This window comes from Scyliorhinus canicula, chromosome 11, assembly GCF_902713615.1.
Source record: "Scyliorhinus canicula chromosome 11, sScyCan1.1, whole genome shotgun sequence".
Taxonomy (NCBI): Eukaryota; Metazoa; Chordata; class Chondrichthyes; order Carcharhiniformes; family Scyliorhinidae; genus Scyliorhinus; species Scyliorhinus canicula.
The window spans coordinates 145,370,115-145,396,112 of NC_052156.1; the positions used below are offsets into that span (position 1 = coordinate 145,370,115).

Sequence of the window (25,998 nt, forward strand, 5' to 3'; positions counted from 1 at the left end):
TCCCTCTGTACTGCCCCTCGACCACACAGTGCTCCCTCTGTACTGCACCTCGACAGCACAGCGCTCCCTCTGTACTGCCCCTCGACACAGCGCTCCCTCTGTACTGCCCCTCGACACACCGCTCCCTCTGTACTGCCCCTCGACACAGCACTCCCTCTGTACTGCCCCTCGACAACACAGCGCTCCCTCTGTACTGCCCCTCGACAGCACAGCGCTCCCTCTGTACTGCCCCTCGACAGCACAGCGCTCCCTCTGTACTGCCTCTCGACAGCACAGCGCTCCCTCTGTACTGCTCCTCGACAGCACAGCGCTCCCTCTGTACTGCCTCTCGACAACACAGCGCTCCCTCTGTACTGCCCCTCGACAGCACAGCACTCCCGCTGTACTGCCCCTCGACCACACAGCGCTCCCTCTGTACTGCCCCTCGACACAGCCCTCCCTCTGTACTGCCCCTCGACAACACAGCCCTCCCTCTGTACTGCTCCTCGACACAGCGCTCCCTCTGTACTGCCCCAACGACACAGCACTCCCTCTGTACTGCCCCTCGACAACACAGCCCTCCCTCTGTACTGCCCCTCGACAACACAGCGCTCCCTCTGTACTGCCCCTCGACAGCACAGCGCTCCCTCTGTACTGCCCCTCGACAGCACAGCGCTCCCTCTGTACTGCCTCTCGACAGCACAGCGCTCCCTCTGTACTGCCCCTCGACAGCACAGCGCTCCCTCTGTACTGCCTCTCGACAGCACAGCGCTCCCTCTGTACTGCTCCTCGACAGCACAGCGCTCCCTCTGTACTGCCTCTCGACAACACAGCGCTCCCTCTGTACTGCCCCTCGACAGCACAGCACTCCCGCTGTACTGCCCCTCGACCACACAGCGCTCCCTCTGTACTGCCCCTCGACACAGCCCTCCCTCTGTACTGCCCCTCGACAACACAGCCCTCCCTCTGTACTGCTCCTCGACACAGCGCTCCCTCTGTACTGCCCCAACGACACAGCACTCCCTCTGTACTGCCCCTCGACAACACAGCCCTCCCTCTGTACTGCCCCTCGACAACACAGCGCTCCCTCTGTACTGCCCCTCGACAGCACAGCGCTCCCTTTGTACTGCCCCTCGACAGCACAGCGCTCCCTCTGTACTGCCTCTCGACAGCACAGCGCTCCCTCTGTACTGCCCCTCGACAGCACAGCGCTCCCTCTGTACTGCCTCTCGACAACACAGCGCTCCCTCTGTACTGCCCCTCGACAGCACAGCACTCCCGCTGTACTGCCCCTCGACACAGCACTCCCTCTGTACTGCCCCTCGACAGCACAGCACTCCCTCTGTACTGCCCCTCAACACAGCGCTCCCTCTGTACTGCCCCTCGACAGCACAGCACTCCCTCTGTACTGCCCCTCAACAACACAGCGCTCCCTCTGTACTGCCCCTCGACAGCACAGCGCTCCCTCTGTACTTCCCCTTGACACAGCGCTCCCTCTGTACTGCCCCTCGACCACACAGCGCTCCCTCTGTACTGCCCCTTGACAACACAGCGCTCCCTCTGTACTGCCTCTCGACAGCACAGCACTCCCTCTGTACTGCCCCTCAACACAGCGCTCCCTCTGTACTGCCCTTCGACAACACATCACTCCCTCTGTACTGCCCCTCGACAACACAGCGCTCCCTCTGTACTGCCCCTTGACACAGCGCTCCCTCTGTACCGCATCTCGACAACTCAGCGCTCCCTCTGTACTGCCCCTCGACAGCACAGCGCTCCCTCTGTACTGCCCCTCGACAGCACAGCGCTCCCTCTGTACTGCCCCTCGACCGCACAGCGCTCCCTCTGTACTGCCCCTCGACACAGCACTCCCTCTGTACTGCCCCTCGACAACACAGCGCTCCCTCTGTACTGCCCCTCGACCACACAGCGCTCCCTCTGTACTGCCCCTTGACACAGCGCTCCCTCTGTACTGCCCCTTGACAGCACAGCGCTCCCTCTGTACTGCCCCTCGACCACACAGCGCTCCCTCTGTACTGCCCCTTGACACAGCGCTCCCTCTGTACTGCCCCTCAACAACACAGCGCTCCCTCTGTACTGCCCCTCGACCACACAGCGCTCCCTCTGTACTGCCCCTCGACCACACAGCACTCCCTCTGTACTGCCCCTCGACAATGCCGTGTTCCCTCTGTACCGCACTGGGGATTTAAGTCTGGACTCTTGTCTTAAGTCTCTGGAGTGGGAATTGAACATTTCTTACTGAGACAGCTTTTGAGACATGTTGCTTTCCTGGTTTGATTTCTAGAGAGATACAACTGAAAAGTAAACAACTGATTGCGGACCTGGTGCCACAGTTTAGTTTGTCCACATTAGTTAGACTAATTCCTGGAATGGCAGGATTGACAGATGAAGAAAGACTGGCTCGACTGGGCTGACACTTACTGGAGTTTAGAAAAATGAGAGGGGATCACATAGAAATATATAAAATCCTGATGGATTGGACAGGCTAGATGCAGGAAGAATGTTCCCGATGTTGGGGACGTCCAGAATTAGGGGTCACAGCCGAAGAATAAGGGGTCAGCCATTCAAGACTGAGATGTTGAAGAACCTGTTCTCTCAGAGAGTTGTGAACTTGTGCAATTCACGACCACAGAAAGCTGTTGGGGCTGTTGGATATATTAAAGAGGGAGCTGGATGTGGCCACGAGGCTGAAGGGATCAAGGAGTATGGAGAGAAAGTGTGGGCAGCACGGTAGTGCAGTGGGTTAGCCCTACTGCCTCACGATGCCGAGGTCCCAGGTTCGATCCTGGCTCTGGGTCACTGTCCGTGTGGAGTTTGCACATTCTCCCCGTGTTTGCGTGGGCCTCGCCCCACAACCCAAAAATGTGCACGCTGGGTGGATTGGCCTCGCTAAATTGCCCCTTAATTAGAAAAAAATTAATTGGATACTCTCAATTTAATTTTAAAAATTGGAGAGAAAGCGAGAACGGGATGATCTGAAGTTGGATGATCAGCCATGATCATATTGAATGGTGGTGCAGGCTCCAAGGGCCACATTTTACCATACCATAGAATTTACAGTGCTGAAGGAGGCCATTCGGCCCATCGAGTCTGCACCGGCTCTTGGAAAGAGCACCCTACCCAAGGTCAACACCTCCACCCTATCCCCATAACCCAGTAACCCCACCCAACACTAAGGGCAATTTTGGACACTAAGGGCAATTTTGGACACTAAGGGCAATTTATCATGGCCAATCCACCTAACCTGCACATCTTTGGACTGTGGGAGGAAACTGGAGCACCCGGAGGAAACCCACGCACACACGGGGAGGATGTGCAGACTCCGCACAGACAGTGACCCAAGCCGGAATCGAACCTAAGACCCTGGAGCTGTGAAGCAATTATGCTATCCACAATGCTACCGTGCTGCCCTCAACCGACTCCTGCTCCTATTTTCTATGTTTCTAATGTCATCTATGAGAAGGCAATGAGTTCAAAATATCTGACACTCCCTTTTCCCCATCCCAGTGTGTGATACTCACCCTGGCAAACGGTTCTTTTTCCCTGTTTTGAGCAGTGTACCTCTCCATTAGTGCAGGCACACATGCTGCACTGGTCCTGGTCCCATGACTGCCCCTCCTCATACTCCCTCCCCTGCCACGAGCACATGGGCTTTCTGCATTCGCATGTCTCCAGGTGCCTGACTCGCAGCAGCAGCTCAGAGTTCTAAACAAAGAAGAAAAGCAAAACCTTCACAAACACAACAGCAACCGGGGCCAGTGGGGTGTGGGGCCAGAGGGGTATGGGGCCAGAGGGGTGTGGGGCCAGTGGGGTGTGGGGCCAGAGGGGTGTGGGGCCAGAGGGGTGTGGGGCCAGAGGGGTGTGGGGCCAGAGGGGTGTGGGGCCAGTGCTGTATGGGGCCAGTGGGGTATGGGGCCAGTGGGGTATGGGGCCAGTGGGGTATGGGGCCAGTGGGGTATGGGGCCAGTGGGGTATGGGGCCAGTGGGGTATGGGGCCAGTGGGGTATGGGGCCAGTGGGGTATGGGGCCAGTGGGGTATGGGGCCAGTGGGGTATGGGGCCAGTGGGGTATGGGGCCAGTGGGGTATGGGGCATGACACAGAGAGCTGTGGCCTCACCGTCAATTGCAGGTCATGACCATCAGAGCATATACCTACCTTGCTCCAAACCAGTCTCAAGATCTGAACCCAGCTGTTGAGTGGTAACTGGAGGGGGGATAGGGTGCAGAGTGCACAAACAGGAGCATGAAGCAAAGAGACCCCGGGGAATATATAATGCCCAGAGAACCCAACCTTTCCATTTAAACTTGCAGTTTGTAGCCAGGCTCAACAATGAAAGGTCAGAAGCCGCCATCCTGAATGACTTTTGTCTTCTTCAACCAACATCTGTCCTCATTGCCCAAGATCCCAACATCAGTCCTCACTGAACAAGAAAAATAGGACTGACAACACATACACAGACCATGCAGCCCAATATCCCAGCATTCACGTAGGCTGGATTCTCCGCAATCACGTTTGGGGCGGGGGCGGAGAATCCAAGTTGAGGCCGACAGCGGTCCGCTGTTTCTCTGGGACCCGGAATCGCATGTTCACAAAGTACGCTGTGCGGCAGGGGTGGGGCCAGAGACCCGCCCAGCGATCCTCCGCTCCCAACCGGCCGAGTTCCCGACGGCGCGGTTCTAACCACCTATCGCCTTTCGGGAAGCTCACTTGGCAGCTGCAGACTCGGTCCGTGTCCGCCATGGGGGCCGATGCCGTGCGCATGCGTGGACACGAAACCGGAAGTGCGGGGCCTTTATCCACAGCTAACACTCTGGGTCCCTGCCAGCCCCCTGCAGGTGAGTGAATTGGATGATCTTTTTTATCGGAAACTCAAGAGTGAAACGCCAGTGTTTTTACGCCAGCGTTGGGACAGTGTCTCATTTTGGGAGAATCCAAACCAGTTTCTATGGAACTGTGTCCCAGTGAGAGTCAGTGTGTGTGGAACTGTATCCAAGTGAGAGTCAGTGTGTGTGTGGAACTGTGTCCCAGTGAGAGTCAGTGTGTGTGGAACTGTATCCCAGTGAGAGTCAGTGTGTGTGTGGAACTGTGTCCCAGTGAGAGTCAGTGTGTGTGGAACTGTGTCCCAGTGAGAGTCAGTGTGTGTGGAACTGTGTCCCAGTGAGAGTCAGTGTGTGTGGAACTGTGTCCCAGTGAGAATCAGTGTGTGTGGAACTGTGTCCCAGTGAGAGTCAGTGTGTGTGGAACTGTGTCCCAGTGAGAGTCAGTGTGTGTGGAACTGTGTCCCAGTGAGAGTCAGTGTCTGTGGAACTGTGTCCCAGTGAGAGTCAGTGTGTGTGGAACTGTGTCCCAGTGAGAGTCAGTGTGTGTGGAACTGTATCCCAGAGAGAGTCAGTGTGTGTGGAACACTATCCCAGTGAGAGTCAGTGTGTGTGGAACTGCGTCCCAGTGAGAGTCAGTGTGTGTGTGGAACACTATCCCAGTGAGAGTCAGTGTGTGTGGAACTGTGTCCCAGTGAGAGTCAGTGTGTGTGGAACTGTGTCCCAGTGAGAGTCAGTGTGTGTGGAACTGTGTCCAAGTGAGAGTCAGTGTGTGTGGAACTGTATCCCAGTGAGAGTCAGTGTGTGTGGAACACTATCCCAGTGAGAGTCAGTGTGTGTGGAACTGTGACCCAGTGAGAGTCAGTGTGTGTGGAACTGCGTCCCAGTGAGAGTCAGTGTGTGTGGAACACTATCCCAGTGAGAGTCAGTGTGTGTGGAACTGTGTCCCAGTGAGAGTCAGTGTGTGTGGAACTGTATCCCAGTGAGAGTCAGTGTGTGTGGAACTGTATCCCAGTGAGAGTCAGTGTGTGTGGAACACTATCCCAGTGAGAGTCAGTGTGTGTGGAACTGTGTCCCAGTGAGAGTCAGTGTGTGTGGAACCGTGTCCCAGTGGGTGTCAGTGTGTGTGGAACTGTGTCCCAGTGAGAGTCAGTGTGTGTGGAACACTATCCCAGTGAGAGTCAGTGTGTGTGGAACTGTGTCGCAGTGAGAGTCAGTGTGTGTGGAACTGTGTCCCAGTGAGAGTCAGTGTGTGTGGAGCTGTGTCCCAGTGAGAGTCAGTGTGTGTGGAACACTATCCCAGTGAGAGTCAGTGTGTGTGGAACTGTGACCCAGTGAGAGTCAGTGTGTGTGGAACTGTGTCCCAGGGAGAGTCAGTGTGTGTGGAACTGTGTCCCAGTGAGAGTCAATGTGTGTGGAACTGTGTCCCAGTGAGAGTCAGTGTGTGCGGAACTGTGCCCAGTGAGAGTCAGTGTGTGTGGAACCGTGTCCCAGTGAGTGTCAGTGTGTGTGGAACTGTGTCCCAGAGAGAGTCAGTGTGTGTGGAATACTATCCCAGTGAGAGTCAGTGTGTGTGGAACTGTGTCGCAGTGAGAGTCAGTGTGTGTGGAACTGTGTCCCAGTGAGAGTCAGTGTGTGTGGAACACTATCCCAGTGAGAGTCAGTGTGTGTGGAACTGTGTCCCAGTGAGAGTCAGTGTGTGTGGAACACTATCCCAGTGAGAGTCAGTGTGTGTGGAACACTATCCCAGTGAGAGTCAGTGTGTGTGGAACATTATCCCAGTGAGAGTCAGTGTGTGTGGAACTGTGTCCCAGTGAGAGTCAGTGTGTGTGGAACTGTATCTTAGTGAGAGTGAGTGTGTGCGGAACTGCGTCCCAGTGACGTTCAGTGTGTGTGGAACTGTGTCCCAGTGAGAGTCAGTGTGTGTGGAACTGTGTCCCAGTGAGAGTCAGTGTGTGTAGAACTGTGTCCCAGTGAGAGTCAGTGTGTGTAGAACTGTGTCCCAGTGAGAGTCAGTGTGTGTGGAACTGTGTCCCAGTCAGTCAGTGTGTGTGGAACTGTGTCCCAGTGAGAGTCAGTGTGTGGAACTGTGTCCCAGTGACGTTCAGTGTGTGTGGAACTGTGTCCCAGTGAGAGTCAGTGTGTGTGGAATTGTGTCGCAGTGAGAGTCAGTGTGTGTGGAACACTATCCCAGTGAGAGTCAGTGTGTGTGGAACTGCGTCCCAGTGAGGTTCAGTGTGTGTGGAACTGTGTCCCAGTGAGAGTCAGTGTGTGTGGAACTGTGTCCCAGTGAGAGTCAGTGTGTGTGGAACTGTGTCCCAGTGAGAGTCAGTGTGTGTGGAACTGTGTCCCAGTGAGAGTAGTGTGTGTGGAACTGTGTCGCAGTGAGAGTCAGTGTGTGTGGAACTGTGCCCCAGTGAGAGTCAGTGTGTGTGGAACTGTGTCCCAGTGAGAGTCAGTGTGTGTGGAACTGTGTCCCAGTGAGAGTCAGTGTGTGTGGAACTGTGTCCCAGTGAGAGTCAGTGTGTGTGGAACTGTGTCCCAGTGAGAGTCAGTGTGTGTGGAACTGCGTCCCAGTGAGAGTCAGTGTGTGTGTGGAACACTATCCCAGTGAGAGTCAGTGTGTGTGGAACTGTGTCCCAGTGAGAGTCAGTGTGTGTGGAACTGTGTCCCAGTGAGAGTCAGTGTGTGTAGAACTGTGTCCCAGTGAGAGTCAGTGTGTGTAGAACTGTGTCCCAGTGAGAGTCAGTGTGTGTGGAACACTATCCCAGTGAGAGTCAGTGTGTGTGGAACTGCGTCCCAGTGAGGTTCAGTGTGTGTGGAACTGTGTCCCAGTGAGAGTCAGTGTGTGTGGAACTGTGTCCCAGTGAGAGTCAGTGTGTGTGGAACTGTGTCCCAGTGAGAGTCAGTGTGTGTGGAACTGTGTCCCAGTGAGAGTCAGTGTGTGTGTAACACTATCCCAGTGAGAGTCAGTGTGTGTGGAACTGCGTCCCAGTGAGAGTCAGTGTGTGTGTGGAACACTATCCCAGTGAGAGTCAGTGTGTGTGGAACTGTGTCCCAGTGAGAGTCAGTGTGTGTGGAACTGTGTCCAAGTGAGAGTCAGTGTGTGTGGAACTGTATCCCAGTGAGAGTCAGTGTGTGTGGAACACTATCCCAGTGAGAGTCAGTGTGTGTGGAACTGTGACCCAGTGAGAGTCAGTGTGTGTGGAACTGCGTCCCAGTGAGAGTCAGTGTGTGTGGAACACTATCCCAGTGAGAGTCAGTGTGTGTGGAACTGTGTCCCAGTGAGAGTCAGTGTGTGTGGAACCATGTCCCAGTGAGAGTCAGTGTGTGTGGAACTGTGTCCGAGTGAGAGTCAGTGTGTGTGGAACTGTGTCCCAGTGAGAGTCAGTGTGTGTGGAACCATGTCCCAGTGAGTGTCAGTGTGTGTGGAACTGTGTCCCAGTGAGAGTCAGTGTGTGTGGAACTGTATCCCAGTGAGAGTCAGTGTGTGTGGAACTGTGTCCCAGTGAGAGTCAGTGTGTGTGGAACTGTGTCCCAGTGAGAGTCAGTGTGTGTGGAACTGTCCCCCAGTGAGAGTCAGTGTGTGTGGAACACTATCCCAGTGAGAGTCAGTGTGTGTGGAACTGTGTCCCAGTGAGAGTCAGTGTGTGTGTAACACTATCCCAGTGAGAGTCAGTGTGTGTGGAACTGTGTCCCAGTGAGAGTCAGTGTGTGTGGAACTGCGTCCCAGTGAGAGTCAGTGTGTGTGGAACACTATCCCAGTGAGAGTCAGTGTGTGTGGAACTGTGTCCCAGTGAGAGTCAGTGTGTGTGGAACTGTGCCCCAGTGAGAGTCAGCGTGTGTGTGGAACTGTGTCCCAGTGAGAGTCAGTGTGTGTGGAACTGTGTCCCAGTGAGAGTCAGTGTGTGTGGAACTGTCCCCCAGTGAGGGTCAGTGTGTGTGGAACTGTGTCCCAGTGAGAGTCAGTGTGTGTGTAACACTATCCCAGTGAGAGTCAGTGTGTGTGGAACTGTGTCCCAGTGAGAGTCAGTGTGTGTGGAACACTATCCCAGTGAGAGTCAGTGTGTGTGGAACTGTGTCCCAGTGAGAGTCAGTGTGTGTGGAACGGTGTCCAAGTGAGAGTCAGTGTGTGTGGAACTGTATCCCAGTGAGAGTCAGTGTGTGTGGAACACTATTCCAGTGAGAGTCAGTGTGTGTGGAACTGTGACCCAGTGAGAGTCAGTGTGTGTGGAACTGCGTCCCAGTGAGAGTCAGTGTGTGTGGAACACTATCCCAGTGAGAGTCAGTGTGTGTGGAACTGTGTCGCAGTGAGAGTCAGTGTGTGTGGAACTGTGTCCCAGTGAGAGTCAGTGTGTGCGGAACTGTGCCCAGTGAGTCAGTGTGTGTGGAACTGTGTCCCAGTGAGAGTCAGTGTGTGTGGAACCGTGTCCCAGTGGGTGTCAGTGTGTGTGGAACTGTGTCCCAGTGAGAGTCAGTGTGTATGGAACACTATCCCAGTGAGAGTCAGTGTGTGTGGAACTGTGTCGCAGTGAGAGTCAGTGTGTGTGGAACTGTGTCCCAGTGAGAGTCAGTGTGTGTGGAACTGTGTCCCAGTGAGAGTCAGTGTGTGTGGAACTGTGCCTCAGTGAGAGTCAATGTGTGTGGAACTGTGTCCCAGTGAGAGTCAGTGTGTGCGGAACTGTGCCCAGTGAGAGTCAGTGTGTGTGGAACCGTGTCCCAGTGAGTGTCAGTGTGTGTGGAACTGTGTCCCAGAGAGAGTCAGTGTGTGTGGAATACTATCCCAGTGAGAGTCAGTGTGTGTGGAACTGTGTCGCAGTGAGAGTCAGTGTGTGTGGAACTGTGTCCCAGTGAGAGTCAGTGTGTGTGGAACACTATCCCAGTGAGAGTCAGTGTGTGTGGAACTGTGTCCCAGTGAGAGTCAGTGTGTGTGGAACACTATCCCAGTGAGAGTCAGTGTGTGTGGAACACTATCGCAGTGAGAGTCAGTGTGTGTGGAACACTATCCCAGTGAGAGTCAGTGTGTGTGGAACTGTGTCCCAGTGAGAGTCAGTGTGTGTGGAACTGTATCCTAGTGAGAGTCAGTGTGTGTGGAACTGTGTCCCAGTGAGAGTCAGTGTGTGTGGAACTGTATCCTAGTGAGAGTCAGTGTGTGTGGAACTGTGTCCCAGTGAGAGTCAGTGTGTGCGGAACTGTGCCCAGTGAGTCAGTGTGTGTGGAACTGTGTCCCAGTGAGAGTCAGTGTGTGTGGAACTGCGTCCCAGTGACGTTCAGTGTGTGTGGAACTGCGTCCCAGTGAGGTTCAGTGTTTGTGGAACCGTGTCCCAGTGAGAGTCAGTGTGTGTGGAACTGCGTCCCAGTGAGGTTCAGTGTTTGTGGAACCGTGTCGCAGTGAGAGTCAGTGTGTGTGGAACCGTGTCCCAGTGAGAGTCAGTGTGTGTGAAACTGTGTCCCAGTGAGAGTCAGTGTGTGTGGAACTGTGTCCCAGTGAGAGTCAGTGTGTGTGGAACTGTATCCCAGTGAGAGTCAGTGTGTGTGAGGAACTGTGTCCCAGTGAGAGTCAGTGTGTGTGTGGAACTGTGTCCCAGTGAGAGTCAGTGTGTGTGGAACTGTGTCCCAGTGAGAGTCAGTGTGTGCGGAACTGTGCCCAGTGAGTCAGTGTGTGTGGAACTGTGTCCCAGTGAGTGTCAGTGTGTGTGGAACACTATCCCAGTGAGTGTCAGTGTGTTTGGAACTGTGTCCCAGTGAGAGTCAGTGTGTGTGTAACACTATCCCAGTGAGAGTCAATGTGTGTGGAACTGTATCCCAGTGAGAGTCAGTGTGTGTGGAACTGTGTCCCAGTGAGAGTCAGTGTGTGTGGAACTGTGCCCCAGTGAGAGTCAGTGTGTGTGTGGAACTGTGTCCCAGAGAGAGTCAGTGTGTGTGGAACACTATCCCAGTGAGAGTCAGTGTGTGTTGAACTGTGTCCCAGTGAGAGTCAGTGTGTGTGGAACACTATCCCAGTGAGAGTCAGTGTGTGTGGAACTGTGTCCCAGTGAGAGTCAGTGTGTGTGGAACTGTGTCCCAGTGAGAGTCAGTGTGTGTGGAACTGTGTCCCAGTGAGAGTCAGTGTGTGTGGAACACTATCCCAGTGAGAGTCAGTGTGTGTGGAACTGTGTCCCAGTGAGAGTCAGTGTGTGTGGAACTGTGTCCCAGTGAGAGTCAGTGTGTGTGGAACTGTGTCTCAGTGAGAGTCAGTGTGTGTGGAACTGTGTCCCAGTGAGGTTCAGTGTGTGTGGAACTGTGTCCCAGTGAGAGTCAGTGTGTGTGGAACTGTGTCCCAGTGAGAGTCAGTGTGTATGGAACCATGTCCCAGTGAGAGTCAGTGTGTGTGGAACTGTGTCCCAGTGAGGTTCAGTGTGTGTGGAACTGTGTCCCAGTGAGAGTCAGTGTGTGTGGAACTGTCCCAGTGAGAGTCAGTGTGTGTGGAACTGTGTCCCAGTGAGAGTCAGTGTGTGTGGAACTGTGTCCCAGTGAGAGTCAGTGTGTGTGGAACTGTGTCTCAGTGAGAGTCAGTGTGTGTGGAACTGTGTCCCAGTGAGGTTCAGTGTGTGTGGAACTGTGTCCCAGTGAGAGTCAGTGTGTGTGGAACTGTGTCTCAGTGAGAGTCAGTGTGTGTGGAACTGCGTCCCAGTGAGGTTCAGTGTGTGGAACTGTGTCCCAGTGAGAGTCAGTGTGTGTGGAACTGCGTCCCAGTGAGAGTCAGTGTGTGTGGAACCGTGTCCCAGTGAGTGTCAGGTGTGTGGAACACTATCCCAGTGAGAGTCAGTGTGTGTGGAACTGTCCCAGTGAGAGTCAGTGTGTGTGGAACTGTGCCCCACTGAGAGTCAGTGTGTGTGGAACTGTGTCCCAGGGAGAGTCAGTATGTGTGAAACTGTGTCCCAGTGAGAGACAGTATGTGTGGAACACTATCCCAGTGAGAGTCAGTGTGTGTGGAACTGTGTCCCAGTGAGAGTCAGTGTGTGTGGAACTGTGTCCCAGTGAGAGTCAGTGTGTGTGGAACTGTATCCCAGTGAGAGTCAGTGTGTGTGGAACTGTATCCCAGTGAGAGTCAGTGTGTGTGGAACTGTGTCCCAGTGAGAGTCAGTGTGTGTGGAACTGTGTCCCAGTGAGACCTGCACATCTTTGGACTATGGGGGGGGGAAAGCGGAGCTCCCGGAGGAAACCGACGCAGGCACTGGGAGAACGTGCAGACTCCACACAGACGTGACTCAAGCCGGGAATCAAAACTTGGACCCTGGAGCTGTGAAGCAACTGTGCTAACCACTGTGCCCACCATCATACGAGTGCTGAAGCCCTGCCTATTAATAGCAATGGAGGAGCATACGAACATCGTGCTGATTGCTGTTTTACATAATTTCCGTTCACTATTGAGCAATTGGATGCCTGAGTCGTCAGCCAATACCGAGAGTGGCTAGCAGCAGTAAAACACGGTCTGCTCCTCTTCAAGGGGTGGTATCTTGGGGATTGAGCAGGTGAATCTGGCATTGACGTGACTCCTGACGGCTTGAGCATACACGTCGAGTCTAGGGCAGCGGACTTCCGGAGGTGTCCAATTCGACTCTTTCCTCTTCGGTTGCCGCACCGCAGATCTCGCGGTCTGCTGTTCCGGTTCATTGGTCGCCTCCTCGGGTTCGCTGTCGGCCTCTTGGGGTCTGTGGAAGAATTCCCGGAGCCTCATTCGCCTGATGAATTCCTCCGTGTCTGCCGTGAGACTGATGGGGTCCATTTTGGTGGTGGTGCAGAACATGAGCCCTCTGCTGAGGACTTCGATTTCATCTGGTTGAAGGGTGTGAATGTTTGTTTCCAGTCGGGGAACACTTCAGCAGTCAAGGGCATTCAGCCTCTGATCTCCGGGTAAGCGTTCGACAAGGCGGCCTTCAGGACGCGCGACAACACAGAATCGCCGAGTAGAAACTCATAGCCAAGTTCCGCACACATGAGTGCGGCCTCAAAAGGGACCTGGGATTCATGTCGCATTACATTCATCCCCCACCATCTGTACTGGGCTTGCAAAATCCTACCAACTGTCCTGGCTTGAGACAATTCACACCTCTTTAACCTGGAGTTACCCCTATCTCTGCATCTGTAAAGGTTTCATTACCTGCAAATGCTCGCATTCTAAGCATTGTCTGGCATCTTTGAATTTGTCTATATATATTTTTCTGGAACATACCTCTTCATTCATCTGAGGAAGGAGCTGCGCTCCGAAAGCTAGTGTTTGAAACAATCCTGTTGGACTTTAACCTGGTGTTGTAAGACTTCTTACTGTGCTCACCCCAGTCCAACGCCGGCATCTCCACATCAGGGGTAGATGGAGGCAGAGATCTGCCACGGCCACTTGTGGTTCCCAACCCAGAATGGAGGCCTTCCTGAGCAAATTCAGCCAGTTAACTCCATTTATATCTCCAAACAGATGCGGTCACGCCTGCTGAGTATTTCCAGCATTTGTAAGATTTTGCTTTCGTAAAGAAAGCATGAACAGTTGTCGAATCAAAGGAGGGTAAGTGAGAAGGAATTAACCAGAAACCTGCCTGTAAGGTGTTGATAATCCTTTGAAAAAGCACTGCTGGGAGGAACCTTCCTTCGGCTGAACATGTGTCTAGCTGTCTAAATTTAAGAGAGGACATTAGCTGGGGATTAAGTTTCATAATTAGCATTGTATTCTGAATGGAATTAGGATCTGCCCACTCTGCAGACTCCAATCATAATGCCTCCACCAATATGGCATTTGCTGCAACTCAACCAAATAATTGTCTGTGGATGTGTGCTGTGGGCACTGAGATACCAAACACCACCCAAAGCAGCCAAGCCAACATGCACAGACAGGATAAGACCCATGTCAGAATCTGGTCGGTGTGGGTGTTTCCCAGTCTCAGCCTTCACCTACCTGAACCTTGAGCATGTCCAGCATTGTGCTGAGTGAGGCCACCATCTCCTCTAACCTTTCCAAGCGTTGTTCTGGGTTTCTGGGTGCCAGATTGTGGCTCAGCAGAGAATCCTCAGCATCACTCTGCTGCTGCTGGTACTGACTGTCAGACAAGGGCAACGGATGTGGGGAGACATCCTCACTGAATTGGAATCCCTCATCCAAATCGGAATATCGCTCCTCAGCCAAGGAATACGGTAAAGGCAAGGAATCTGGGAATGAGGCAGTAAATTAACTTCATTCTGAAGGATAGAAATCCAGTTAACAGATCTCAAATTAAGCAGCATATAATATCCTAGCTCACGCACCGAGTAACTGTGCAGTCACTGTCTATTTAGGGTGAGGGTCACTCACTGTTACTGTACAGAGTCACTGTTTATTCAGAGTGAGGGTCACTTACTGTGTAACTGTACAGAGTCACTGTTTATTCAGAGTGAGGGTCACTTACTGTGTAACTGTACAGAGTCACTGTTTATTCAGAGTGAGGGTCACTCACAGTGTAACTGTACAGAGCCACTGTTTATTCAGAGTGAGGGTCACTCACTGTGTAACTGTACAGAGTCACTGTTTATTCAGAGTGAGGGTCACTTACTGTGTAACTGTACAGAGTCACTGTTTATTCAGAGTGAGGGTCACTCACTGTGTAACTGTACAGAGTCACTGTTTATTCAGAGTGAGGGTCACTCACTGTGTAACTGTACAGAGTCACTGTTTATTCAGAGTGAGGGTCACTCAGTGTAACTGTACAGAGTCACTGTTTATTCAGAGTGAGGGCCACTCACTGTGTAACTGTACAGAGCCACTGTTTATTCAGAGTGAGGGTCACTCACAGTGTAACTGTACAGAGCCACTGTTTATTCAGAGTGAGGGTCACTCACAGTGTAACTGTACAGAGTCACTGTTTATTCAGAGTGAGGGTCACTCACTGTGTAACTGTACAGAGTCACTGTTTATTCAGAGTGAGGGTCACTCACTGTGTAACTGTACAGAGTCACTGTTTATTCAGAGTGAGGGTCACTCACTGTGTAACTGTACAGAGTCACTGTTTATTCAGAGTGAGGGTCACTCAGTGTAACTGTACAGAGTCACTGTTTATTCAGAGTGAGGCCCACTCACTGTGTAACTGTACAGAGCCACTGTTTATTCAGAGTGAGGGTCACTCACAGTGTAACTGTACAGAGCCACTGTTTATTCAGAGTGAGGGTCACTCACAGTGTAACTGTACAGAGTCACTGTTTATTCAGAGTGAGGGTCACTCACTGTGTAACTGTACAGAGTCACTGTTTATTCAGAGTGAGGGTCACTCACTGTGTAACTGTACAGAGTCACTGTTTATTCAGAGTGAGGGTCACTCACTGTGTAACTGTACAGAGTCACTGTTTATTCAGAGTGAGGGTCACTCACTGTGTAACTGTACAGAGCCATGTATATTCAGAACAGGGGCTGGTTTAGCACACTGTGCTAAATCGCTGGCTTTTAAAGCAGACCAAGGCAGGTCACCGGCACGGTTCAATTCCCGTACCAGCCTCCCGGAACAGACGCCGGAATGTGGCGACTAGGGGCTTTTCACAGTAACTTCATTGAAGCCTACTTGTGACAATCAGCAATTTTCATTTCATTTCACTTATTCAGAGTGAGGATCACTCACTGTAACTGTACAGAGTCACTGTTTATTCAGAGTGAGGGTCACTCACTGTGTAACTGTACAGAGTCACTGTTTATTCAGGGGGAGGGTCACTGACTGTTAATGTACAGAATCACTCTTTATTCAGAGTGAGGATCACTCACTGTTACTGTACAGAGTCACTGTTTATTCAGAGTGAGGGTCACTCACTGTGTAACTGTACAGAGCCACTGTTTATTCAGGGTGAGGGTCACTGACTGTTACTGTACAGAATCACTCTTTATTCAGAGTGAGGCTCACACACAGTCACTGAATGGAGCAGCTGCTTATTCAGTCGTGTGTATCAGAGTTCTCGCCTGTGACTGTACAGTCTTTTGTACACACCTCCACGCCTATCTGCAGGCTCAACACTGTCACTGGGGCCCACGGGAGTGCCAGGAATTCCTCTCTAACCTCGACAACGCAGACTGTGTGACTGGTCTCCACACATTCCCCAAGTTGGGTGGTCTGATACATATCCTGTGTTGGAGTCAGCAGAGACCAGGGTGGGAGATTGCAAAAGAATGTTCTCCCCATCACCCATATGCATCAGCGACAGACGCTCCATTAACAGAGACATCAGCCACTTTTGCAGCAGCAGACTGATAGAATTCCTCTGTCTCTAACCTGTGCTGGTGGTGCGGTTACACATTGCCGAGGGAGCTTTACTCCATCTCCAACCTACGCTGTACCTGCCCTGGGAGCAAGGGGAAATTAAGGCATGGGGAATGAACTTGCTCCAACCTTTTGTCACTGAACAGATAAAAATGGCATTCAGATAAAGGTTAGAGAAAGTGCATTTCCCGTTGCCCACACTCAAAGCCCCAAAGAGGACTGCTCGGTGATGTCAGTAGTTGAAGGAAGGGGGCGAGGTCACTGTCATATCCCTCAAAGGGACCACGGGGATACCAGTGTCGATCTCCCTGTGGGACACGTTGAGTATGAGCTTCCAAGGTAGGGGCATAGGCCACCCAGATGGAGCTCATTAAAGACTACACAGAAAACCCGGCCCAAGCAGGGCCCGGGGTTCTTGATTGTCCCAAGTTGGACTGGATTGGGAGAGTTACTGCCATCGGCAGAGTATCGGACACAGTTCAATAAATCCTTGTTCCACTACTGATGGCTTCCTCAAGTCACACAGGCTGGTTTAGCTCAGTGGGCTAGACAACTGGCTTGTAATGCAGAACAAGGCCAGCAGCGAGGGTCCAATTCTCGTACCGGCTGAGAATTCTGAATTCTCCCTCAGTGTACCTGAACAGGTGGCAGAATGTGGCGACTAGGGGCTTTTCACAGTAACTTCACTGCAGTGTTAATGTCAGCCTACTTGTGACAATAATGATTATTATTATTAGTGCTCTCGGTCCAGCTGTATAGCTCACACCTGCTTCTTTAATATTGTATTGTATCTCCCTTGGGGGAGACAGTGGCACACTGGTAAGTCACAAGCCTGTGATCACAGGCCCAGGCTAATGACCTGGGAACGTGGATTCAAATCCAACCAGTTGTTGGAGCTGGTGGAATTTAATTTTAATTAATCACACCTAAAAGTTAGTCTCAGTAATGGTGATCTTGAAAATATCGTCGATTATTGGAAAAACCCGAACGGTCCAACTCGGGTCCTGTAGGGAAGGAAATCTGCTATCCTTACTCGGTCTGGCCTGCAGATGACTCCAGAGCCGTAGGAATGTGGTTGATTCTTAAATGCCTCTCAAGTCAGTTCAAGGGCAATTAGGGATGGGCAACAAATAACAATAATAATAATAATAATAATTGCTTATTGTCACAAGTAGGCTTCAAAGAAGTTACTGTGAAAAACCCCTGTGAAAAGCCGCCTCATTCCAGCGCCTATTTGAGGAGGCCGGTACGGGAATTGAACCCGCGCTGCTGGCCTTGTTCAGCATTACAAGCCAGCTGTTTAGCACACTATGCTGCCCAGCCAGTGACTTCTACAGTCTGTGAAAGAATTGTTATGGGCCAGGGTTTAGAGAACCCCAAAGTGTATCATGGAGTTCACCTGACCCACAACTTTTAATAGATTGTGGTATGGGGAGCACACAGCCCACTCTACAGGTGTGGTACAGCAGACATGGAAAAGTATTTTTTCAAAGCAAAAGAATGCTTATTCTATGAACTCAAGTTAACCTTTTTAAAACATACAGTGAACATCTTAGCATCCATCAATTCAAATACAACCCCCAAAGAATACAATACTAAGTAATCCTTTAAGGTTTCCTTTTAACATCATAAGACTTAAAAACAAAACCTTTAACAGAAGCACATCAGGTTAAAGTCACTACTGAGAGCGGTTCGTTAGTTTTAAATCACCAAAGAATCGATTTACAGTATTTAGATTACAGAGAGACTAATACCCCTTCTGGCTGTGACTGCAGCTATCCAGCTCTGAAAACGAAACTAAAACACACCCTGCAACAAACAGCCTAAAACGAAAGTAAAAAGCTGACAGACAGCCCTGCTCCACCCACTCTCTGACATTACTGAAAAAACACCCATTTCTTAAAGGTATTCTCACATGACAGAATAAATAAATATTGGAGACAGACTGCTGTCCAGATGAATTCTGATCACAGAAACATTTATATTTCTGTGATGTGTTTAATATAATTGCAACTTCCAGACAGCACCTCTCCTCCCCGTGATCTCCTTCTCTCCGTCGCGTCCACCTGCTCCCCTCCCCCGCCCACCACTCTCCGCATGCCCCCACCATTTCTCCTCTTGCCCTCCCCTCTTCGCGCCCGCCCCTACTCTCTGCCCCCTCCACCGACATCTCTTCCCATGTGACTCACTGTCTCCAAGCACCGGAACCCCGTTTGGGATGGGATAACAGTCCCTCTGCTTACCTGGCAGAGTATCACAGTGCCACGGCCGACGAAGGAATCCACTGGGAGAGATCTCAGCCGTCTGCCAGAAACCCTAAAGTGAAAAGAGAGTCTAGTCCATCAGTAATTCCAAGGAACAAGGAGAGTCAGTCAGCAGTAATCCCGGGAATCAGGGAGACTCAGTCAGCAGTAATCCCGGGGAACAGGGAGAGTCAGTCAGCAGTAATCCCGGGGAACAGGGAGAGTCAGTCAGCAGTAATCCCGGGAACAGGGAGAGTCAGTCAGCAGTAATCCTGGGAAACAGGGAGAGTCAGTCAGCAGTAATCCCGGGGAACAGGGAGAGTCAGTCAGCAGTAATCCCGGGAAACAGGGAGAATCAGCAGTCATCCCAGGGAACAGGGAGAGTCAGTCAGCAGTAATCCCGGGAACAGGGAGACTCAGTCAGCAGTAATCCCGGGGAACAGGGAGAGTCAGTCAGCAGTAATCCCGGGAAACAGGGAGAGTCAGTCAGCAGTAATCCCGGGAAACAGGGAGCGTCAGACAGCAGTAATCCCGGGAAACAGGGAGAGTCAGTCAGCAGTAATCCCGGGAACAGGGAGACTCAGTCAGCAGTAATCCCGGGAAACAGGGAGAGTCAGACAGCAGTAATCCCGGGAAACAGGGAGTCAGTCAGCAGTAATCCCGGGAACAGGGAGGGTCAGTCAGCAGTAATCCCGGGAAACAGGGAGAGTCAGACAGCAGTAATCCCGGGAAACAGGGAGTCAGTCAGCAGTAATCCCGGGAAACAGGGACAGTCAGTCAGCAGTAATCCCGGGAAACAGGGAGTCAGTCAGCAGTAATCCTAGAGCATAATGCGAGTTTGAATTTAAATTTTTCATTGTGTTAACAGTGACTATATTTTCTCCAGAGAATTAACACTTCCGCTGCCCTAAAAAATGTTTTCTAACTTCTCTCCTGGATGCTTTGACTCTGATTTTAAGGTTGTGTCATTTTATCGGATACTCTTAACCAGTGCAAATGTGAAAATGAAAATCGCTTATTGTCACGAGTAGTCTTCAATAAGGTTACTGTGAAAAGCCCCTAGTCGCCACATTCCGGCGCCTGTCCGGGGAGGCTGGTACAGAAATGTCTCTCACAATCTGCCTGATCAATTCCCTTCAAAATCCTAACAACCTCAATTAAGTCACCTGTTGATATTCCAGGGAAAAATAAATCTTCTTTAATGTAAACGATTCAGATAATCCATCTCTCGGAGCCCTGGCAATATCCTGGTGCATCTGTGCTGCACTCCTCCAAAGTCAATATATCCTTCTTAAACTGCGGTGCCCGTAACTGTAAACAGTACTCCCAATGTGGTGGAACCAGTGCTTTGAAAATGTGCAGCAATATCCTCTCTCTGGTATATTCCAGCCCACAAGTTATAAAGACTGGCTTTCCACCAAACTTTTCATTTATTTTGTGTAGCTAACTAAGACATTTTAGTGATCAGTGCCAATCTCTTTCCACCAGTACTTTTGCGAGCTTTTCAATCTTCGAGAATTGCTTGGGTCTATTGTGATGTATGCAAAAAAAATGGTGAATGGATTACCTTTCTTTCTAACCTGCCTATATTTACAAAGAGAAGCCGGATCGGTTTTTGTGATGATTTCTGGTAGAGTAGAAAATTAGAGACATTGCGTTTAAACTTAAGTAATTAGGTCATGGGATTTGAGTGGGATAAAGATGTAGTGATGGGAGGAGCCAGGTCTGTGGCACTCAGTTTAGTTTTGGCTGTAAGCTGAAGAGGAGTTTCTGCAGAAGGCAGTCAAGAGATTCAACATTAATCTGATAAGATATCTCTCTCTCTTCAAGCAGACTCCCAAACGATCTTTCTACCTAGAAAAGGCAAAAAATCCCATGTTTGCTGACTTTATTTAACATTTTTTTTGACCTGTGATGGGTTTTGCTTGATTGGAGATAAAGGAGGTATCAGTTAGAAGCAAAAGTGTTTCATTTCATTATTAAGCATTGTTTAACTGGTAATTGTAGCTATATTTCTGTGATGTTAATGTAGTTTAACACAGTGTTAATAATAAAGTTTGTTTTCATATACTCTATGCCTATTTGTGTGTGGAATCACTCCTGGAGCATAGTATCCTTTCATCATTGCTTTACAAATTAAAAAAAAAGGATTGGGGTCCCTGTCCATATCCTAGCAAATGTTGGGGTCTGGTCCAGAATCATAATCCTATCCTTTGGTCTTTACACTGTTCGACTTTGTTCACTTACTAGATCCATCAATGCTTCTTTGTCATTTTATGCACTAGTCCACATGACTAACAATGCTATCGGTCTTTGTGCAATTGGCGATCTATTGTGAGAACGGAGTCATTAATGCATGCAGTGATTAGATCCTTGTGGGATATCACTGGTCGTTCCATTCCAATTTGAGTATATATATTATGTTTATTCTCTGTCTCTTGTCACCTAATCAATCTCCGATCAGTTCAAGCATTCGTCTTCAACTGCAAGAGCAATGATTTTTGCTAATAATGGAACCTTATCTATTTTTTTTTTTAAAGTCCCTATAAATTGCATCCATAAATATTTCCCTGTCTGCTCCTTCAGAGCTCAATGACTTGGTGAGCCCCCGGCTCAGATACAGGGAGCAGGAAGCATGTTATTTGATCTGTGCACTGTGCTGGGAGCAGTGTGAAGCCCCATGACTGACCCCCACACACCCTCATGGTGAGGGAGGACATCAGCCAGGGCTTGGCCCAGAGTACTGCTCAATGACATCCACTGAGAAACCTCAGGCAACATGACATCACACGCAGCTCTAATCCTCTCTCAAATCGATACTTCATTTTGGAAGGTCTGATTGTAAATTCCAGGAAATGACATGACTGTGGAACCAGCAGCCTAAAAAACATCAATACTAATGGATGCAGAGCAACTTGGGAAAGAATCAGCACCTTCCAGGGAGGGGGGTTTAAAGGATGACAGCGCCTGGAATCTGCCAGATTTATGCCATCAGTTCCCTCACTGAATGCGGATATTGTCCCCTGTACCCTGGCTGAGATCAGATCACTGGCAGGGTGGTATTTGAATCTGAATACCTCTAGTTTGGGTGTGTCTGTTGTCGTGCATATGTAGCTCAGACCTACACTGGGCAGATTGCTCACACATTTGGCGGGGGGAGTGCCTGCTGTTATCAGTATCAGAGGAGGTCAGCCTACAGGATTGGTTCAGGAATGGGCAACAATGGAGAGAAAGGTGCAACTCTCATCGAAGGGATAATGTACTGCACTATGGAGTAAGAAACAGTAAAACATCACGAGGCCGGACCCAAGAGTGCTGATTCAGTCAAAAGCAAATTGGATAGATTTCATTCAGAATTGTGCAATCCAGTTTATGAATAAATTTGAGTTCTGACGAATATTACTTGTGCGTTTGGGAGATTGGTCAACAACTCCAGTGTCAGTGTATTGTGTGACTACCAGGATGGCGGGGGAACTTTGGCCATTTATCATCGAGAATTTCCTCTGTTTCCATGACACAGACAGGTTAGTAGCATATTGAGGAAAGTCCGTCTGAGTGAGCTTGTGCTGCCATTACCGTGAACTTGCTGCTTCGGTCTCCCATGGTACTGGAGAAGTGAATCTCCAAGTCGATGGGGAGAATCAGACTGATGACATCGTCGCCCATGTTCTTCTCGAATATGATGTCTTCCTCACAGTCGATGAAAAGTGTTATCTTCTGGGCCTCCAGGTTGAAGGCTACTCTGCCCCACTGTCCGTTGCCAAAGGGGGTCCCTCCGGGAAATATGACAGATGCCGGTTCCATGTTGTGCACAGTCCGGTAATCCAGTCGCAGCTGGTTGCTTCTGGTGCTGGACACGAGCCGCAGAAGCGGCCTTCCGTCCTTCCTGCTGGTGGTGGGTGAGGTGAAAGAGATGACTGTCCCCTCAGAGTTCCTGCTCTGCTTTGCCACAAAGTGGAAGCCGATGGAGCCTTGCATGGAGGTGAGAAAGTAAATGGCATAATCCCGTGGCAAGGTGAGGTGTGGCACGCGGCTTCGGAACTTCCAAGCTGGCATCCCGGGCTCCAAACCTTTGCTTCTGCTCACTCCCTTTATAGATCGTGTGATGTTCAGGGCTTCCAGGAGGTCAATCACTGCAAGGGATAAACATTGACAGCAGTAACCAGAGACAGCACAGGACATCGTCACAGTCTTAAAGACAGAGTCAAGCTCTACTCATCCAAGACCACCAAAATACCGACCAGCAGTCCCTGCAACAGAATTAACAAGCTCCTTAAGAGGCTTACTTGGAAAAAGCAACAAGTAATTGTGCACATAGGGGCCAGGTTTGATTCCCGGTTTATCCAGTTAGCTCAGCCTAAGTGGCATCCGTGCCCCTGGGTCATCTCAATTGGCAACACCCTGAGTGGGATTCTCTGATGTTGAAGCCGCCGTAAACGTCGTCGCGTTTTGCGACAGCATCAACAGGCCCCCAGGATCAGTCATCCTGAGCCCTACAGGGGGCCAGCACGGCACTGGAGTGACTCACGCAGTTCCAGCTGCTGATACCGGTGGCAAACGAGCGCCGCGGGTCTGCGTATGCGCGCTGCAGCCGGCGCAAATTCGCGCATGTGAGTTACGACCGGTGCAAACTCGCACATGCGCGCTAGTTGCCTTCTCCGCGCCAGCCCGGACGCAACATGGTGTAGAGCTAAAGGGGCCCAGCGTGGAGTAAAAACGGCCCCCCACCAGGAGAAGCCGGCCCGCCGATCGGTAGGCCCTTATTGCGGTGGCGGCCTCTCCCCAGGGTCAGACCCCCTCCTCCCCCACCAGACCGCCCCCTGCAGGATGAACGCTGAAGTCCCGTCGGGTAGGACCACATGTGAACGGCGCCGGCGGGACTCGGCTCATCGTGCACGGAGAATCGCTGGGAGGTCCGCGTAGAGCGGCCCCCGACTGGCGCCGCGCCAACCATACCGGCGGCAATGGCAGCGATTCTCCGGTGACCGTGAGGGTTCCCCTGCAAAACAGGTATGCCGCTTTGAATACTGTTGAGGGGGAATGGCCTCTCAGGGGAAAGCAGCAACAGCCAAATTCATTGCACCATGATTGATTCTGCTGCAGAGGGGGCAAATAAAACATGTGGGAATGCAATAGCAATAGGGGATTCAAATGTAATGGGAATAGATAGGCATTTCTGTGGCCGCAAATGAGTCTCCAGGATGATGTGTTGCTGCCCCGGTGCTCAGGTCAAGATTGTTTTGGAGAAGCTACAGGGCATTCTTGGTGGTGGTGGTGGTGGGGGGGGGGGGGGGGGGGGGGGGGGGTGTGTGTGTGTGTGTGTGTGCGTGTGTGTGTGTGAATAGTCAGAGGCCATGGTCCACATTGGTACAAACAACAGAGGTAACAAGAAGAATGCGGCTTTCCACCTGGAAGATAAAGCTACTCTTCACCGCCACCCTACTGATCGTAGGACCTCACAGGCAGAGGAGAAGATAAAAGGGCTAAAAGTGACCTTCAAGGTTTATTTTGATATTAAAATTGGTGATGAGGATGCCAATATAGTAGAAGGTGAAATATTTGGTCTTACTGTTGAAAACTTGGTGCTTTAGGAACAAGGGAAATAAGGATTTGGTTACAAAAATAGCAAATTCCACCGGGTCATCAAAGAGTTTACAATCCGGGGGGGATTTCACCCGGCGAGATGGTCCTGGTGAGAACAACACTTATGGTGACCGATTCCCTGATGAAAACTTCCACGCCTGAAACACTGCAGCCCGGATGGGCCAGTCTGGCTAATGCTGGCAAAGACACTAACAGACCCCAATTCGTCATCGCCAAAACCCCCATGGTTGAATGGAAAACACCTGGTTTTCAGAAACGTCATTGAAGGATTTGATACCAAATAGAAAATGCTGGAAAATCTCAGCAGGTCTGGCAGCATCTGTAGGGAGAGAAAAGAGCTAACGTTTCGGGTCCAGGTGACCCTTTGTCAAAAGCTTTGTCAAAGGATTTGATGTTGTTAGGAAAAGTCGAGGCTTCGAAGATAGATAGCAGAGATTAGCCGCTGAAATATGTGCTCATTGCAGGGTGTGGCAGGATTGAGGTGGGAAAGCCTTATGCCATTGCCAAAGAGTGAGCTGTCTGCCAGTGATGGTGACCTTGCTGCAGGCTGCTCTGGTTTACTAATACACTGATCCTGGGCTTCCTGGCAATGTAGAAACCTGAATATTCCAGAATCTGGTTTACAAAACAGTATCAGTTTTGTAACAAAATGTGCACAGTAACAATAAACATTAGTTTCCTAAATTAAAAAAAATGTGAGGATCTAAAAGCAGAATATTGGGAGTTAGGAAGGAAGTTGAAAGTAGAACCTCAACGGTAGAGATCACACCACCAGTGCCACATTCTAGTCAGAGCAGTAATCGCAGGATATATTGGACGAATATGTGGCTGGAGAGATGGTGTGAGAAGGAGGGTTTCAGATTCCTGGGACTTTGGGACTGGTTCTGGGGAGGTGGGACCAGTACAAACTGGACGGGTTACACCTGGGCTGGACCGGGACTGAGGAAATATTTGCTAGAGTTGTTGTATGGGTATAAACTAAAATGGGGGGGGGGGGGGGGGGGGGGATCTATGCAAAGAGTCAGAGGAAGAAGAAACACAGACAAGAACAAAAGACAGAAAGAGGAATAAGAAAAGTAGTAGGCAGAGAAATCAAGAGCCGTAAACAGGGCCCGTGAAAAACAGTGGGAATGGCTGTGTGCCTTAATGCGTGGAGCACTCACAATAAAGTGGATGAATTAATCGTGCAAATAGATATAAATAGGCATGATATAGTCAGGATTATAGAGAAATGGCTGCAGGGTGACCAGGGGGTCATCCAGGGGTATTCAGTATTTAGGAATGACAGGTTGCATGGCTGGTTAAAGAGGAAATTGATGCAATAGTGAGGAAGGATATTAGCTCCAACAATGTGGCATCTGTATGGCTAGAGCTGAGAAATTCCAAGGGCAAAAAACCCCGAAACTATAGAGATGAAAATGAAATGAAAAGATGATGTTGGGAATGACATTAAACAGGAAATTAGAGATGCATGCAATAAAGAAACATCTGTAATTATGGGTGACTTTATTATCGATTCGGCAAACAAAATCAGTCACAATACTGTAGAGGTGCAATTCCTGGAGTGTATACGGGGCGATTTTTTGGCCCAATATGTTGAGGAACCAACTAGAGAACACACCCCCTCATTCCCCCTCAACAGTATTCAAAGCGGCATATCTGTTTTGCAGGGGGAATGGCCGCAGGAGATTCCTAGACTGGGTATTGTGTAATGAGAAAGGAATAATTAGCAATCTCGTTGTGCTAGGCCCCTTGGGGATGAGCGACCATAATATGGTAGAATTCTTCATCAAGTTGAAGAGCGACGTAGTCGATTCTGAGATTAGGGTCCTGAATCTATACAAAGGAAATTATGATGGCATGAGGCATGAGTTGACTATGGTTGATTGGGAAACATTACTTAAAGAGCTGAAGATGGATAGGCAATGGCCAACATTGAAAGAGCGCATGGGGGCATCCCCACATTGATTCTGTTTCCACCTCCCACTGCCTGAGGAAGGCAGATATAATTATCAGAGAACCCTCCCATCCAGGCATTGCCTTCTTCCAGACCCTTCCATCAGGCAAAAGGTACAGAGGTCTGAAGATCC

The 25,998-nt window shown here is 50.5% G+C and overlaps 1 protein-coding gene and 1 pseudogene across 1 annotated transcript in view; one reads left to right on the forward strand and one right to left on the reverse strand.

The window, feature by feature from the left end:
• The window catches only part of LOC119973796 (kielin cysteine rich BMP regulator), a 187,366-nt gene extending 164,848 nt beyond the window's left edge, over positions 1-22,518 (reverse strand). Inside the window, exons 1-4 of the mRNA XM_038812222.1 lie at positions 21,881-22,518; positions 18,305-18,377; positions 13,745-13,995; positions 3,519-3,702 (exon numbers count right to left, since the gene is read on the reverse strand). Of these exons, the coding sequence (XP_038668150.1) occupies positions 3,519-3,702; positions 13,745-13,995; positions 18,305-18,377; positions 21,881-22,486 (1,114 nt within the window). The 5' untranslated portion in view covers positions 22,487-22,518. The remainder of the gene's footprint in view (positions 1-3,518; positions 3,703-13,744; positions 13,996-18,304; positions 18,378-21,880) is intronic.
• A 613-nt stretch (positions 22,519-23,131) lies between these two features.
• On the forward strand, positions 23,132-24,436 carry LOC119973797 (annotated as a pseudogene).
• Positions 24,437-25,998: the final 1,562 nt, after the last annotated feature.